Raw genomic sequence first — 17,694 nt, forward strand, 5'->3', positions numbered from 1 at the left:
AGCCACATTTTTGGAGCAACACCAGACTAAAAGAGGATGGAAAAGGAAGAGCTTCCAGACTTCCTCATTCTGTAATGAAGTAGTCAGCGCAGCATTCCCCTGTGACATACGATGAGAGCGAGTGTAGGTCAGCAGTCAACAGCCTTTGTGAGGCAGCGTGGCAGGGGGAGAGAGCCCTGTGGAGACTCAGGGTCTTGGCGCCAGGCCCCCGTTTGCCCTGCACACCCATGCACCTCTCTGGCCCTCAAGGTTCCTTGTCTATAAAGTGGTCCCTGCACACAGTGCCATCTGTTTGCATATGCACCTTTAGCAGCAGAGGAGAACAGAAAGAAGAAATGCCATACTCGGCCAGAGGCCAGGCAGAAATAACAGTTGCTTGAATGGGGGGTGATCACTGGCGGCCACCTGCTTATAGGTGCATGGACAACAAAGGCCCACATGCCTAAGTCTTCTGGTGCGTCTGGTGAATTTAGTATTTTATGTTTATGAGCTGCATTGCTCAGCTGTTTACTCTGTGACAGAGAGGGACATTGTATAGCTGTCAGTTATCAAATCTTTAAGAGCTTTCAAATCCTTGATTGAGTCAATACTTCCTAAGAAATTTTAGCACAAAACTATCATCCTTCGCCAGCATTATAGGCAAAGCTATTAAGCTCTCTTCACATAAACTTACTGTACTCTAGAAACCAAGGAATGCTGTCATTTTATTTTTTATATGTTAGAAATTTACCATATCATTTGTTTCATAAAAGTAATTATTGATCAGTCCTGAGAGTAGGAAAATACATAAAGATAGGCAAAATTTGTTTTTTATTCAATAGGGATATTTCGTATAATGTAAGAAAGGTTAAAATAAGGATGGCTACAGGCACATTGTTAAACTTCCTTGGAAAATCTCTAATACAAATAAAGAAAAAATGAAGACTAGAAATTTGTATAAATTAGTTGATACTAAAAAAAATTTCAAATGAAGGATTAAATTTATTTTGTTAACAAAAAAGTCAAGCCCCCGACCTTCATAGTCACTGTATATTTGTGAGGCCATGTGACCCTGCTAGTCTAGTTAGAGTATAGACGTATAGACGTCATTTCAGAAAGGAGCAGGAGAGGTAAGAAGTTGGACATACCTTTGCAGTAAGAACCCTCAATCTTGGTGGCAATGAATTTGTTTAATAGAAGAAATTGAATTCTGTTGTCTTATAGAAGAAATCATGGTCTGACTTAGCTGTACTCTATGTTTAGTAACAGCAGCGTGCACTGGAAACCCACAGCTTTGCTCTGCATGTGCTGTGTGTGCCTCTTACACGTCTGCTGTGGCACCGAGTGACAGTGGTGTCCTGCTGTGTGAGCACCCTTGGGTGCCTCCTGGTTGTGGCGCCCAGCTCACTGTTCTGACTCGAACCCCAGGGCGCGGAGAGTGCCCTCTGTAACACGAGACTTGTTGCTTTTCTGTCCTTCCAGATGGAAGAAGAGAAGGGCTCAGTCAGCTCAGCACATGAATTTGCTGACCGCGAGCGCACAGGGGAGGACAGTGGGCACCTGCTAGCTGAGGCTCGCAGCCAGCAGGACTAGGTAGTACCGTGCTCGGCCCTCGGGCTTGGGCGTGCAGAGCAGCCGCCGCCCTTCAGCTTCATCATCATGATTCCTTCACCATTTCTTATTCGTTGTTTTGGTTTCATTGTTTTCCTTCTGTGATTGTTACATTTTTATGTTTATTCCTGAATATTTTATTAGTCTTCCTTTGGAGTTATAGCCATAAATTGTACTACACCGCAGTCTAATCCAGAACAGTGTTTTCACAACCTGTTTTCTTATATTCAAGAAATTATTCCTTTTTACTTCTTTTGAAAATGTCATGTTGTTCCTATTATTTCTGAAATCAGTTTTCCCCTTGAAGCTGTAATTGTGTCTCATTCTACACATCTTAACATCGCTAGACACTAAAATACTTACCAAAGCCTACCTCTGGAATGGTCGGGTGGATGAGTGTTTAGACTTGGTAATGAGTGATTTTCAGTTGACTGATGTTCAATAAGTTCTCAACTCTTAATTTTCATATATTTTCAGCTATGTCTTTATAATAGAAGTATGAATGGATGAGTATTTGATTTCTCCCCTCTTGAGGGACAAAACTAAAAACCAGAGTGAACTGCTCTAGCTCAGGCTGTGCAGCACATTTTAACTGGTTGTAATTATGGATAAAAATTCCTACCACTAATAATTATAAACCTGGACTACTTGCCATTTTTAAATCGCTGTTTTCTCATCTGGAATAAACATTCATTAATGGTGAGACTTTAAAACAAAGCTACTTGAAGATTACAAATCAGTTAATTGTACTAAATATTAAACCATGGAACAAATACAAGAATTTGAAGAATCTTAATTATTCTGTAAGATATATTTTTAAAAGTAGATTTTAGTGAATTGTCTAAATAGAGGATATTGAAGATTAATTAACCAGTCAACTATTATCAGTAATGGAAAAGAAATTCAAAGAATTCTGAATTTCTATTTTGTTTTAGGATTCTTCATATAATTACCTTTATAACATTTATCTTTTATGTTGCTTAGATAAATATATAAAAAGATTTTTAGTTTTTTTTTATTATGCCCTGATTGGGCAGCAAGGAAAAACTCAGATAAAGAGCTTCCTGGGGAAAGAGAAAAAGTTGGCCAGGACTTAGGAATGGCCCTGGGCCACCCACAAAGCAGACAGTCCACTTGGGGCCTGACTATATTAACATCATAAATTTTTTTCCTCTGTGATAAAAAGTTCCCCCACGATTAAAGTTCAAGTGGATTTCATAAGACATGAATCTGGTGCTGCTTTGCATTAATGTATCCATTAAAATGTACAACACAGTTGAGAATTTGGTCCTTGAAATTCTCCTACTAGATGACAGAGACCTTTCACAGCTCCTTTGCAGGAGTTTTCTCCCTGTGACATTTGGCCTCTAAACAAGAAGCCAAAAGAATCCTCACACCATGAATAGATCATAAAATTGCCTGAGGGTGTTACCCAGGGCTACAATTTTTTTCTGCCTATCACCCTGAATCTTAATTGGCCAACTGAAATGTATCTTAGATATTTTTCCTCAGATATATTTTTACCTTTGGCACATATCTTGAGGTAAAAATCACTTTTAAAAAATAAGAGCTGTATAATAGCCTTCTTCCCTTTTTTCCTGTTTTAAAATGGCAGTGATTTCTCTCTTCACCATTTGCTCAGTACTGCCAGGGCACACAGAGGACATGGCCGAGCCCTACCATATGTGATGCCAAGGACTCGGCCTTTCCCCTGGCCCCCTGGGCCCCCCCTTCCCCCCCAGCCGGAAGCTGCCTCTGAGGCCCCTGTCCTGTTGCCATTCCATTGTCTCTGGTCTCCTGGCCTTGCTCCAAATACTGTGCCCAGCTCCAGCTGTGCCCAGACTTGCGAACTAGCACTCGTCCTCAATCAAGGTGTTTAAGCCCCAGAACCCAAAACCTGTTGCCAACAAAAACAAAAAGCATTTCAAAGAGTTTCAACCAGTCACCTTCCCCTCCTTCCATGGCAAAGGTACTTGCAGCTCCTGCCTCACTTAGCACTTGAAGCAGTAAGCTGCAGAAACAGAAAACTGTTTAAGTCACCGCTGTTTGCTGTACATTTCTGAATGAGTAAAATTCTATAAGCAAATAGAGTTGAACCTTTAAAAGACTAATAAGGCTGCCACCTTAATAGTGGTAGAACCAGCAGTAGAATCTAGATGTTTATTGATGTGTGACTTTTTACAAACTAAACTTATTTTCAAATCTGTGCCAACTTATTGAGCAACTTTTTCATTTGGAGATTAAAGTAAGGTAAAGAAAAATAATAGTATTGACTTTTCTACCAGTTATTCTGTGACATGCAGTGAATGAGTTGGTATTTAGAAAAGTGAATTCTTAACATCACCTGTGCCAGAGCATGGTTGTTCATTAATTAGTGCTGTTCTGATTTACCCTTTCCATAAAAATGAGGGATTTTTGTCATTTTCCCCAGATTGTAATTCTCTTCCCATTCACTTAAACTACAAATTCCTACTCATATATTATCATTTATATAACCAGTTGAGTAAGCACATCATTAAAATAAAGGGGACCTGGTCTTTTTTGAAACTACAAAAAAGTCACATTACCAAAATAAGCTTATCTAATAAATATAATTCTTAATATAATATAATATGCTTATTGCCATATAACTATAAATTTAACATTTAGGCAACACATATAAAAATAACATCCTCCCTGAAGAGTCCTTCAAGATTGTATGGCAGTATTTAATTTATAACTGTCTTTTAACGTTGCTATTAATTTACTTGGGAAAGTGAAGAAAAGGGGAAAGGAGCCTAGAGGAGAGAGTATGAGCTTGATGCATGTTTTGGCGTGTTCTCCAGATGCCATCACTACATTTCTGACTGTCCCCATTAGAATTCTGAGTAATGAGATGAAAATATTACTTAATTTAGGAATTTTATGAGTCTTTCCAATTTTGAAATCAGAACTATTTGATGATTTTTTATTTTTGCATCAAAAAAATTTTTTTTTCCTTAAGCACAAGACTTTTTTTTTCTTAATTATGATTTAAGGCTTCTTTCCATATACCTCCTTTAAGGCTATGCAAGATGCTCATTTTGATTATCCAGTAAATAAAACAATTTTAAGGGCAAGTAATTAATAGTTTTGACAGTTTTTACTTAAACTAAAAAAAAAAAAAACTGATTTAGTAAGATAAGATCTTATACGAGTGATTAAAATATTTTAGAAACATAATTTTCATAGATTAAGGAAGCTATTTTGTAAAAGCAATAGGAAACATTTCTAAATGTTTACTGTCATTTATGTGAAATAATGTAAGTGAGAACAGTGAGCCATGATCTATTCTAAAAGACAAGTTCTGTAAAGATGAACATTCTAATAGCCATACATTATCATGTTGAATATTCATAGTTTTTTTTGGAAGCCCTTTTCATTCTAAATGAAGGTTTTTCCTGAGAAGCAAGTATGGTGGACAGTGAGGAAGCATACCAATTAATCAAAACTTCTGATAAATTAAAAGTTATTTCTGGATGCCACCAGATAGGGTCTCAATCCCATTGCTTCACTTTTCTCTTTTCTAGTATTTATAAGTAGGAATTAAAAAATAATAATTAAAAAAAAAGATCCCCCTCCTTACTTTGAACAAAATGATATCTAAATGTCCCACCTCCTTCCCACTCCCCAGTGATAACTGGCAGCTGTAGCTCCATGCACACTGGCCAAGCTCCCACTTTCTCAACATGAAATCATATGTATCTATGGGAAAGTGGTAGAGCTTAGAGGTTAGCTGGAGAACAGTATAGCATTCAGTAATTACCTTTCCAGAAAACATTAACCAGCATTTTCAATGCAGCTGGGTTTTTTGTTTGTTTGTTTCTGTTTAGGGTAAAAATATATTTTGTCTAGTCTAAAAGGTGATCTGAAGAGGACATTTCTTTATATTTTTGACAATTTTCTAGAATTTTACTCTGTGTTAAGTTGTCCATATTTTAATACCTGTCCTTAGATTTCAAAGTAAAAGGTATTGAATGCAAAGCAAGATAGTTACCTGAGGCAGACCCTGATCTAAGCAGTGTTCTGCACAGATATGATTCGCTCAGATGAGGCTGACCTTTCGGATGCCATCTACAGTGAATTTCTGTGAGTGGTTGAGCACCAGCGATGGGCAAAGGCAGAACATATGTTGTCAAATTAAGAAGTGCCAGAAAAGATCCTTGCCCTTGAGTTTCTGGTCTAGCTTAATGCTCCACAAGCCAAGTGTGATGAAAGACTGTTTTGTTGTATTCATGATTTGTTTCATCTCGAATTTCCGATCCATCGCACACTAATACTTTGTCAAATACAATAAAAATGAATTATTGGAAAAGATAAATTTTTAAAATATAGGAAATAAACCCCAGTTTTTAAATGATTACTGGGTTCTAAAGTTAACAATAGTATTCTGTCAAGTTATAACCATAAAACACTTTAAACTCTTACCCTCAACAGAGCAGAAATGCTTCTCTCCTCATGGACCAGTGACAAAGTGCTTCCAGACCATCTCTGACTACAGATCGCACTGGTCTTGCAAGGGGCAGTGGTGACAGTAGCTGCTTTACACTTAAGCTGTGCTAATGCTGAATACACACCAGACCTCTCCACCTTTCACGTGTGCTCATTTTCTTCATGCAGCCTGGACTGTCCTTTTTCCCCCTCTCCCACTATTGAAATCCCACCCATCCTTCAAGATGGTATTTCAGATGCTGTCTTTTTTATCAGATCTTTCATGAAATAACACCAACCACAGCTGGGTCTGAGCTTTCTCTCCTGTTGTGATATTTGTATTCTGCCTCATACCACAGTTGTAAGAAAGCAATAAAGGGACACAATAAGGAGCTTTGAGCTCTGGAATCAGAGAAACCAAGGCTCAGGACCCATTGGGGTAACCTTCAACAAGTCCTTAGCCATTCCATTTTCTCATCTATTAAATGGTGATAATTATGGTTCCTGTTCCAAAGTGTTGCTGTAAGTTTTCAAAGACACAATCCATGAGACACAATTCATTTAGTACCTGGCACGTACATAGTAAGCACTCTACTGCTATTGTTATTTCTCCCTGACTTGTTTTATCTCCTACCTTCTTCTTTACCCTTATCTCACTAGATAGAGGGCAGGGTTGCTATCCACCTAAATTTAGGAACAGTGCAGTGCCTTGCACAATAAATGTAGGTTGAATTAAAGTGTTTGTGCCATTTGAGTGATGAGGACAAGCAGTGGAATAGAATCCAGAAAGAGATGACTTGTAGTTGGAAAGGTGAGGGAGGTTTCATGGAAATGTTTCACTTTAAACTGAAGTTTGGTGGGCAGGGAGGGGTCAGCACTCTCACCCGGATGGATAGTGGGTCCTGATCCCTGCCCATAGGCCGGGAGCACTGGTTGGCTGGAGAGAAGGCTGTGCAGGGCATGGGAAAGGTAAGCAAGAAGGGCAGCGTGGTGTCAGAGCAATAGCTTCTCAAAGGCCTCCTTGAAGTGAGTACTTTGTCCTTGAGCATATAGGAGCCCTAGGGCCCTGGGCTGTAGCAAGAATAAATTTGATAGAGGGGAAACCTGGGGACAAGGGATCCTGGAAAGAAACAAATGAAATGCTAATACCTAAACCACCATTTCTAAAACTATTCCTCGGAATATTAATGTCCTCCTGGTGTTGATTAATGTATCCTGCTGAAAAAAAGAGTTTGAAAATTATGGTATCTTTCGCTCCCCCCCAGAGATGGACCAGCATCTAACTTTACTCAGAATGTCTGTTTAGAACTTCATCGAACTAGTGTTTCCCAAGCTTAATTGACCACAGAAACTTTTTTCATGAAATGTCTATAACTATCTCCAAAACACAGTTTAAGAAACAGTGCCCTAAGCTAGGGGTATTGTAATGAAACAATATATGAAATGTGACTATTTCTCAGTGCAGAGCAGATCCTAGGACACTGGTGCATTCAGACAGTTGCGAAACCATTGTTTGACAGGTTTGCTCTGAGCGTACATTTTGCAGGACCTCACTGGTTGCCAAGGTTCAGAATACCAGGTTATTAACGTTCCACCACATCTGTCTCCTCTGTCCATTGTGAGAGTCTACAATGTCCTCTGTTGCCATGCCTACACTTGAATCTGGTGATTCCCAACCTCGTGAAATTGCAAAACCTTAATGACTATCATTATTATTCTCCTTTCTCTAAACCTTTGAAGGATTTGTTATGCAGTATGTTATATAAATAAAGGAAAATGAATTAAAGTAAGTTTGTTTAAAATGACGGCCCTTGAGAAATTTAAGAACATCCTTGACTATGCCAAAACCTAGGTTGGGATTCATTAAGATATGTGCTCATACATTTTTTCCCCCTCATTTTAGCATGATTAAAAATAGCAATAGTATGGAGGTAAGTTACTTTGCTGGGTTATTTATGCCTAAATCAATATAGATCTTGCATACTTTCAGAAATTAATTCAATTTTAAATCTTAATAGTACCACTTACTCATCTGTCTAATAAATTTTAATCCACATACCATCAGTTAATTTTTTTAAAAACAAGATGAGCTGATTATGGGCATGGTTGACACTTTAATAGTTGTTTAAAGATTTAAGGTAAAAGATTCTTTTTTTCAAAGATAATTAAGGAGTGGATATAGAGCGAGTGCTTAGAACCTAGCACATAGTAACACTAAGTGTTTGCTGCTGTTGTTTTTGTTGATGTTACTATTTATTATTTTTATTATTATTATTATTATTATTATTATTATTATTACTGAAAATTGGAATTAGGTCCTGCCTGGATTCAGACCTTCAAAATAGTTCACACTCCACTTTTCTTAATTGCTAGACATTTTTAATTGAAATTACAGGAACTTTTCATCTAAACAAAAACTTGAAGAATTAGAGTTCATTAAGTTTCTGAGTGTTTGATATAAATCATTTTTGACTATAATAAATTTATTAAAATCCTAAATCTTTGCAGGTTTAAATAATATCTAGCTACTTATTTTTATATAATTATTTTATTGGAATTCTAATTTAGGACATGATGCCTTTTAAATATTTTTGTATGATTATTAAATTAAAGCCACGCACACATTTCCATGATATAGAAAAATGTCATGCATCTATATATTTTTATACATTACTTTTGATTTTAAAGTGCTTGTAATTTTTTTAAATGCTTTTCGTCCATATCCTTAAATACTAATTTTTTTTCCTGCTTCAACTCTTCCAGCTTACTGAAGCAAATTCAGGTATCAAGTGCTTGGACTCCGTGTGCTGCTTCTCAGAGGGAGAAGCAGCGTGTGCATCTGTTGGAAGAATGGTGGAACGAGTAATAGGAAGATGTAGCCCAAGCCCTGTCAGCAGGTGTGAGATTTCTCTAAGTAGCCTTTGCTGCAGATGAGTATCCTGTAAACTGGAACAGGATTTACCTGCAGCTCTAGATGCCTAACAAACCAGCAACTGGTTTTACCAACTGAAGCAGGAAGTATACCATTTATTAGCATTTCTTCATGGTAGATTTCATTTTGTGGCTTTGTGGGGTAGGGAGTTTTTTCACCTAAAAGGAAGAGAAGGCGACTTTGAAGAGACTTCATCTAATGAACAAAATATTTTGTTTTTTAATCTTTCTGCAATGTGATAAATGGGATGTGTATGATACTCTTTCTTGGTTTGTACAACCTTTTTAAAAAATTTACCTATAGTACTATTTTACTTCCTGTTTGTTTTTTTGTTTTTTTTTTTTTTTTTGCTTTTTGTCTTTACAAAATATAATCTACATATAGTAGTGAAGTCAAAGAGCTTTTCTTTCCTTATTCTTCATGTATATTTTCTAGTCTGTATTTTGAGACTTAGAGGTATTTATAAACATAAAAAGCTGTATTTCTGCTCCCCTACCCCTTCTTTTTATCTGTATAAAGTTTTGAAATGAGTTGTGATTTTTAAGTTTCTTTCACTGGATATTTATAGTCTATTTACATGTTTATAAGTTATAACAGGCTCTTTAAATCCTGAATTAGAAGAATCTTAACATTTTTGCCTCCTCCCAAATCTATTTCTTGAATTAGATTTATAGCTGTGCTTCCTTTTGTGGAACATAACAAAAATACCATTTAAAAGTAGAATGCTACATTTAAACTTTATTTTAAAATGAAATGGATTCAACTCTTCATAATTTCCTCAAGAGGTATATTATAATATTTAGGGAATATTGAGGGATTGAAATAACTTTTTCTACACTTTGTTGTTCTTTATTTGAATAATATCATATTCCCAAAGTCAGAACAGCATACGCTGGTGTGTATGTACAGGGTACAGATGGGCAGAGATAGCTATTGATTTCCATTGTCCCCAATATGCCACATGAATATTACCACTTTCTACATGTTCCATGGCTTGGAAAAGATTGGGAAGTACTCCGGGAGCATGGAATAAAGGATGGAGGAAGTACTCCACTTATCTATTGATAAAAGTATTTTTAATATTTGGTTAACTTTGTGTTTTAAAAAATGATGAGTATAATATCATTCATGTTATCAAAAAATCTAGGCCAATTTTACTGGCAAACTTGTCAGTTCTAACTTTTTTATCTGTAGCTATGAACCTGTCTTTATGGTACAGTTGCATTTATAAATAGCATTCCTATGATATGTTTGTGATTCTAATCTCCATTTATTCTGACCTAATTATAACGTGATCAAAATTATTTTCATAATGTTGCAATATCATTTTGTAGTAATTTTATGGCACATAAAGGAATTACTATGTATAGTTAAATTTACTAGAACTTTATGACTTACACAATTATATTATAAAATATATTCTATGAAAGCACCTCTGTCATATTCATAGGCCAAAAGTTTCCCAAAGGAAGTTCCAGAGGACTTAATTTATTTTACCTGTTGATACGGCCTTGCTGCATAATGGAACCAAAGCAGGAGTCAGAATAAGATACCACTATAGAACTTCTACAGGATTTTTAAAATTTCTCCTTCAGCAGAAGCTTGTCTTTAGTGACAATATACATCTTAGCTAATGTAAAAAAAAAAAAAAAAGTTTAGAATTATTCTTGAATGAGCCCCCAGTTTTTTTCTGTTTTATGCATATTTCCATTTTCTTCATATCAGTTATTTAGGTAATATATCCCATTATTCTTTATGTAGACATTTTATGCTACTTAATCTGTTTCAAACCTATTCCGGGGTTATTGGATTTATTTAAGCATGTTCTCTTAAAGGTGGTTATTATCTTCTGTACTTGTTTTCACTTAAAATTGTATTTAAAAACTGTATTTTCTGATATTTTTTATATTTCTAATAAAATGTTTAACTTGGTAATTAATATCATATTTGACAGACTGTAAATACCTTTCCAATTTTGCCCAGCATGTCAGGTTGTACTATTATTTTTATCATTATCCTCCTTTTTCTTCAGTTGAATCTAAAAAATCTTTTGGGATCTGTTAATTTTTTTCTAGAGGATAAAATAAAAATCATATGCAGAACTACTTGGTGCTTTTCAAAGGGCTATATGAAAATTGTCATAGATCCATTAACACTAAATTTTATATCTAAATTTTAAAAAGACATTTTGATATATAGTTGTCTTTGTTTTTTACATACAATTGTATTAATGAAATATGTTTGAAGTTACATTTTTATTTTGGAGCAGCCTCTTTTCCATATTTCTATTTCATGCAGGGCAAGACTGGGACCTGCATTATGATATGTTAAAGCCTTTGGATGTTTGTTCCATTATCATATTAAACGAGTAATGAGCATCATTTGGGAAGAATAACCAGTCCTTTTATACCACAGATCTCTAGATCTCTCTACTAAGTACTTTTACCATCGAGACACAAAAATAATACATTTCATTAATTGATGTTATCAAGGAATATGCCATATTGCAACCTCAGTTTCAAAAGTAACATCCTGTTGCTATAGGAATGATGTGCCATATTGTGTCCTAAAGGGCTATACTTCAATGATAAATTATTTTCTTATGCATTTTAATAATACTTCATCCTAATTATATTTTAAGTAAAAAGGGATTAATAGTTCATATGTAGCTTAGAAATTTATGTTCTGTCAAATATGATATTTAATACAATAAATGTGTGCTTTGGAAAGCTTAGAAATGCAGGAAACTTACTTATTGAGATTCTTCTGTTTAAACAGTGGTTGGAAAAGAGAGAAAGCTAATATAAAATATTGGTGGCTGCTTGGGAGTGGAAACTTGACTCAGATAATTGGAGTGCTGATAATGATTATCTTTTATTGTATGTGTCAGCGTACTTTTCCCCCATAAATACTTACTCTTAAAGAAATTTTTCATTCTCTTTCATTTATTTTGAAAGTACTCCTATATGTAGAGGCATGGCTCTAGGCGCTAGAGAGACAGTTGTTGATAAGCCTGCCCTTAAACTGAGGGAGAGATGCTGCTCAGGCTTTTCTGGAAGCTAGGAGCATTAGTGAGCCAGTGAACGCCCCAGTTGTGGCCATGTTTGTCATCCTGTTTGCCGATTTTATGAAATGTCCAAAGTCTAAATTTTATTGGCTGTGCTCATTTAGTGATTGGTTTAAACTTGAATTACATACAATTTAAGAGTCTCTAGGAAACAATAGATAATTGTAAATTGGGGCTATTTTGAACACTAATCTCTTCCGCTAATATCTTTATTTAGGTTAATTGGGAACCCTGGCAAAAGTTATATAAAATTTATTTATTGTTACATGTTTTTAGTCTCATGAGGAAAGCAACCTTGGACTTGATGGTCCTAATACTGTCCTTTAAATAGATTAGTCAGTTTTAAGCATACCAGGCTATTGTTGGTCTTGAGTTATTTTAGCTTCAAGTAATACAGATGCAAATAAAGTATTATATAATGAATGCTTATGGACCTTATTCAAATAGTGGTTAACTTTTCCAGACCAGTAGAGGATCATTTATACTTAGATAAGTAAAAACTCTGATAAGTGAAAAAAATGGTTTATTGAACCATTTACTATATTCAAGCTAATTATACTAAATAAAATCTTTAGAATAGAAATTATAGCTGAAATAAATAACCAATAATATAAACACATTCACTGCAAAGCTTTTGGTAAGTGGAATTTTTGTTTGTTTCTGAAATGTCAAAATGTAGCCTAGTTGCTTTTCAGGAAAACTGAAATGTGCATAAGTCTTAATAACATGCTTATTTTTTATTGAATTGTTGAGCTTTTAGAAGTGTCACATGCTTTACAACTTATAGAAATTGTTTTAATGCTAATGAATGTCTGAATTTTAGCTGATATTTTTATATAATGAGTAGAGTATTATTTTTCTGAAGATTTTGTATTACATAAACAGAAGATTTGGGTATTAAATACTAGTATGAGGAATTTCACTCTAGCATTTAAAATGACTCAATTAGTTAACATTTTAAAACTCAAATTTCATTTCATTCTTAAATTTTAGAGTAAATTTTTTTCTCAATTAAAACGTAGGTCCTGGTGAGCCAAACTTTTCTCTTATTGTTGCTTTAGATCATGGAGTGCATCGGACCCTTTCTATACCAACGACAGGAGCATCTTGACTCTCTCTACAATGGACTCATCCACATGTTAAAGGGGCGTAGGATTTTATGGGAGCCATTTCAACTCCTTTCCTAAAATTCAGTTTGATTATCTTCTTAATGGCCACACTAGCTCTGCAGAATTATTTCCTGAACTCTCTGGGGGTGGGTCATACCACTCAGAGTTGTAATGGCAAACAAAAAGAAAGTGACATGACCCCTCCCATAACCCCATATAGTTCGAGTCTTAATATGATAAAATTTGTGAATAAAGAGACATTTTCCATCTCTTTGTCTGAATTGTCCCTTGTGTTTATGGAACTCCTGATGGTATTTCAGCCTGTTGGTGAGGCCACTGTATTTTAATATCAAGTAGAAAAGGGAAAGAACCCCTGTTTATGTGTATTTTTTTATTATTAACTTGGTTGTTGACTCTTGTATTTAAATCTGCTTCTGTAAATTATGCTGAAAAGTTTGCCTTGAAAACTCTATTTTTTTATTAGAGTTATATTTGAAGCTTTTCTTGGGAAAAGTTTATGTGAATAATAATGAATTTGGGTCCCTCAGTGACCCATGCTGTTAATTCACTAATGCTTTCTAAGCTCACAGAGCAAATTAGGAGAATGCATTTCCATCCTTTATTTACCATTTACCTCATGTGGGCGGTAAATAATACCAGTACCAACATCTCTAAATGTACTGTAACACAGCCAATAAAAGTAATCATATAAATGGCAAAGGGTATATAATACATTTAATTAGAATCAAGTTCATTCACCAAATTTCAAATTGATATTTACTAATAGTTTTATGGCAAAATGAATCTGTAGTGGGTAAATTAAATACCATTAGCATTATTATTAATTTAATGTGACTATCATTTTTTGCATGCTTTAATCTGGTTAATATCTTTAATTTTTTTCTCTCTATCTAAACGTTCTGTTTATTTTTATGACACTGTTGTAAAGTTCAAATATATCAATAAAAAAACGGTTTTGGACAGTATTTAAATTTTGCGAATACTTTTATTCAAATCACGATATTATGGGTAATGAAATCGGTAGAAAAAAGAAGAGCTATCATTTCTCTTTGGCCCACTTAGATTGTTTGTTGCCTTTAAGACTTTAGTCTTAAAGTCTTGCAGATAAGAATCCTGTTCTGTTTTAGCCTAGTTTATGTTGTCTAAATTGCAGCAGATGACCACGGTGAAGTGAAAGTTGCCCAGTCCTATTGTAAGTTATTTTCAAATGTGGCTATAGAATGTAAATGAAACAAAGTCTAAAATGTTAAGTTTTTGTAGCAATGAATTTAAAATGCTAAGAATAACTAATCAGGTTCATGTTACTATAATTAACTCTTTGTACTTCAATACTTAATTTCCACCCTGAATTTCTCATAAGTCAGTGTTGTCATTTGTTTCAATAAAAAGTAGTATAGTTTTAAAATTTGGAAATTAGTACTGGTTTAGGAATTATTGCCCAGCCCTGAGAAAATAATGATCACATACATAAAAATTTTAAATTGTATGAATATGGTTAAAAGAGGTTTTGCCAAAATATTCCTTTGAGAATATAATGATTCCTCTGGGGTTTATTGCACAACGCTCCTCCCCTTTCCCATTTCATGAATTCAAGGCTTCTGGTAAGGGGCTGGTAAGGAAAGAATAGTAAAGTCAAAAATTAAGACTTTAACTTTGTTCGCTAGTAAACTATTTTATTGCTGATATAACATTTTCTGTTTAAGGATTTTAGGTTATTAACTTCAGCCTAAATATTAATTTTAATAAATAGCCCTTCTTTGTCTTAGATATCTAGAGTTGTATGTAGGAAGATACTGTTATGTGGAAATACAGTAATAGGATAATTGTTGGTCCGCAATGTGTACTCACCAATTCATATTCTCCACGAGGAAGTACTGCATGCAGAATTACTCAGTAGCGAAGTAGGGTGGAGGATAATATGAAATGTTTTTCTTATAAAATATACATAATACAAAATGGCATTCAGTAGACCTACATTACCTTCACCTGACAGGGTTTATTTGCAATCAAATAAACTGACACTAGAGAAGGCCTAGAGGCCAACAAGCAGTCCACAGTCAGCTGCAGTGCTCTGTAAGCAAGGCAGGAAGCCAGCTAGCCTCTGCTGCTCAAGGGGTGATTGATGAGGTAATTTTCTGCATTCACCATTTGAAGTTATTTAATAAGAACTTTACATTAAAACAAAAAATAAATGTCATTCACTGACATACTCATCCTACTCCATTTAAAGGAAGTCCATCATGTAATTGTAAGAAAAGGGTCTTCTATTTGTATGTACTATACATATATAGTAACAAATAATACATTCTACAAGTTTAGAACAAGTGTTCTAGTTTAATATTCAGATTCATATTATAAAACTACTACTACAAAACCAGGAATCACAGAAAAGTTTCCCCTTTGCATGTTAGTTTAAAATTCTTTGGAAAGTATGATGCTGATAATCAATGTACTGTTTCTTATCTACCAGAACTAGAGTAAGATGCTACATGTGTTATTGCAAGTTAATTAATGGTCTCAAATCTATTTGCCTCAACTTATTTGCCTTTGCCTAGTCTGGAGGCTGTATCCCTGCAGATAATGAGAAGCACCGAGTCGTTTTCCAGAATTGCTGCTTTAGGTGACGCAGCAGCCTGCCTCAGCTGGAACAAGCTTAGGCCGGCTCTGGGGCGTTAGTGTGTAGGCCGGAGAGGACTGTGGCCTCCAAGGCTTTCCTGGTGCTGAGTCACAGAGGCGAGACTGGGCTGACAGTTTCTCCAACTGCCCTCCTCTCAAGTCTGAGACTTGGTGATATAGAAAGGCTCCCCAGATCTAATCCAAACCCTAGCTCTATCCTGAGGAACTTTAGACAAAGGCAAGTCACACTGAGAAGATGCCCGAGCTCAGCCAGCCTGTAGTTACCTGGGCTCAAGTCGTTTCTACTGAATAAGACCGAACATGGGTTTCTCTCCTAAGCTTGAGCTCTTTTCTCTGATAGGCAGAAGACAAGGCCACTAAAAAACTTAGTCAACTGTCAAAAATTTGGTGGTTTTTTTTTAATATGCTACTCTGAAAAACTTTGGGGGTTAGGGGGAAAGGGGGAAACTTTTTCATGATTGTGTTTTTCCTATAAAGATCAATTTGGGGAAAAGTGGGTATTAATAAACCTAACACACCAAAGAGTTATATAAACATGTTTTAATAATTTTGGTCCCTCTTTATAGGCACTTTTATTTCTATCTTTCAATGAGTCTTCTGTTTTCATAAAAATATATTATTAAAGTGCTATTTTATGTGAGATAACTGAAATAACATACCTAATGATGTGTTTGCAATAATGGTGATTGTTAGATTTTATCAAGAATTGGAAGCTAGAGGGGCATGGTTGGTTCAGTGGTAGAATGCTCACCTTCATGCAGGAGACCTGGTTTGATTCCCAGACAATGCACCGCCCCTCTAACCTCCCCTCCAAAGAAGAACTGGTAGCTGGAAATACTGTGGCAAAACTTAGTTTGGGACCTCAGACACAGGCTATCTAATGTAATCCATAACATTCTCTGTATTGTCAGTAAATATAGTATACTTATTTTACAACTCTCAATAATTCTTTAGAGGTTTATGGAATTTATCAAATAAAAATTTTCCTATATTATTTAAAGTTTCTCCATTATTTATTTTAAACCTCCCTCTACTCATCATAACCAGCACTGCCAAAGTTGTTTGTTTTATGATATTAATCCTTCATGATAGTACAAGAATGTCATTTACCTTTCACTGACTGCAATTTTTTAAAATCTAGAAGTTCTTTGGTTACCCAGGTTTTACAGATTATCAACACATCTCTGGAAAAAGGAACTCAGAAATACACCGACCCTAATGACCAACACAGTTTAATTAGAAACTGCCATCATTTATGAAAAGCCAGCCAGGAGCGCTTGTGAATCTGGAAATGTCTTGATTCATACAAAATGCGACCTTTATTTAAATGTAACTGATATAATGTTTGTTTCTGTATAAAATATCCTAACCCCCTAATGATACCCAATTATTATTCCTAATGCTTGTATTGACAGTTATAACATTTTTTTTTAAAAAAGTAAGCTTTTTAATGTAATGATGTTCTGCTTTCATTTTTTATATTGGTACCTTTATTTCTTGCCTTTTAACAAACTTTGCTGGGGTATAATCAATTTATTAATTTTTTTGAACATCCAACTTTTGACTTTATTTTCCCTATTTTTTGTTTTCCACTTTATTGCCTTCTGCTCTCATCTTCATTATTTGTTTTATTTGGTATTTTTTTTTTTTGCTTTTTAAAGATTAGATCATTGATTTTAAATCTTTATTCTTTTTAATAGAAATATTTAAAGTTATACATTTCCCTCTGCTTGCTTTAGAAGAATTCTACAAATTTTCATGTATTTTACTTTCGTTGTCACTCAATACTTTTATCTCCTTTGCAATTTTTCCTTTGATACATTATTCAGAGGTGTTTGATTTCTAAATATTTGAGGGTTATAAATATATTTTTTAACTGATTTCTAATT

The 17,694-nt window shown here is 34.8% G+C and overlaps 1 protein-coding gene across 4 annotated transcripts in view; it reads left to right on the forward strand.

Moving 5' to 3' along the window:
* ATP11B (ATPase phospholipid transporting 11B (putative)) overlaps positions 1-13,416 on the forward strand; it is a 144,261-nt gene extending 130,845 nt beyond the window's left edge. For 3 of the 4 annotated variants that reach the window (XM_077161150.1, XM_077161149.1, XM_077161152.1), the window contains 2 exons: positions 8,803-8,936; positions 13,100-13,416. In XM_077161150.1, the coding sequence (XP_077017265.1) occupies positions 8,803-8,905 (103 nt within the window). In that variant the 3' untranslated portion in view covers positions 8,906-8,936; positions 13,100-13,416. Of the gene's footprint in view, positions 1-1,461; positions 1,573-8,802; positions 8,937-13,099 lie in introns of those variants that run through there. The other variant, XM_077161151.1, reaches the window with a different exon arrangement.
* Positions 13,417-17,694: the final 4,278 nt, after the last annotated feature.

Source organism: Tamandua tetradactyla, chromosome 5, assembly GCF_023851605.1.
Source record: "Tamandua tetradactyla isolate mTamTet1 chromosome 5, mTamTet1.pri, whole genome shotgun sequence".
In the NCBI taxonomy this organism is placed as follows: domain Eukaryota; kingdom Metazoa; phylum Chordata; class Mammalia; order Pilosa; family Myrmecophagidae; genus Tamandua; species Tamandua tetradactyla.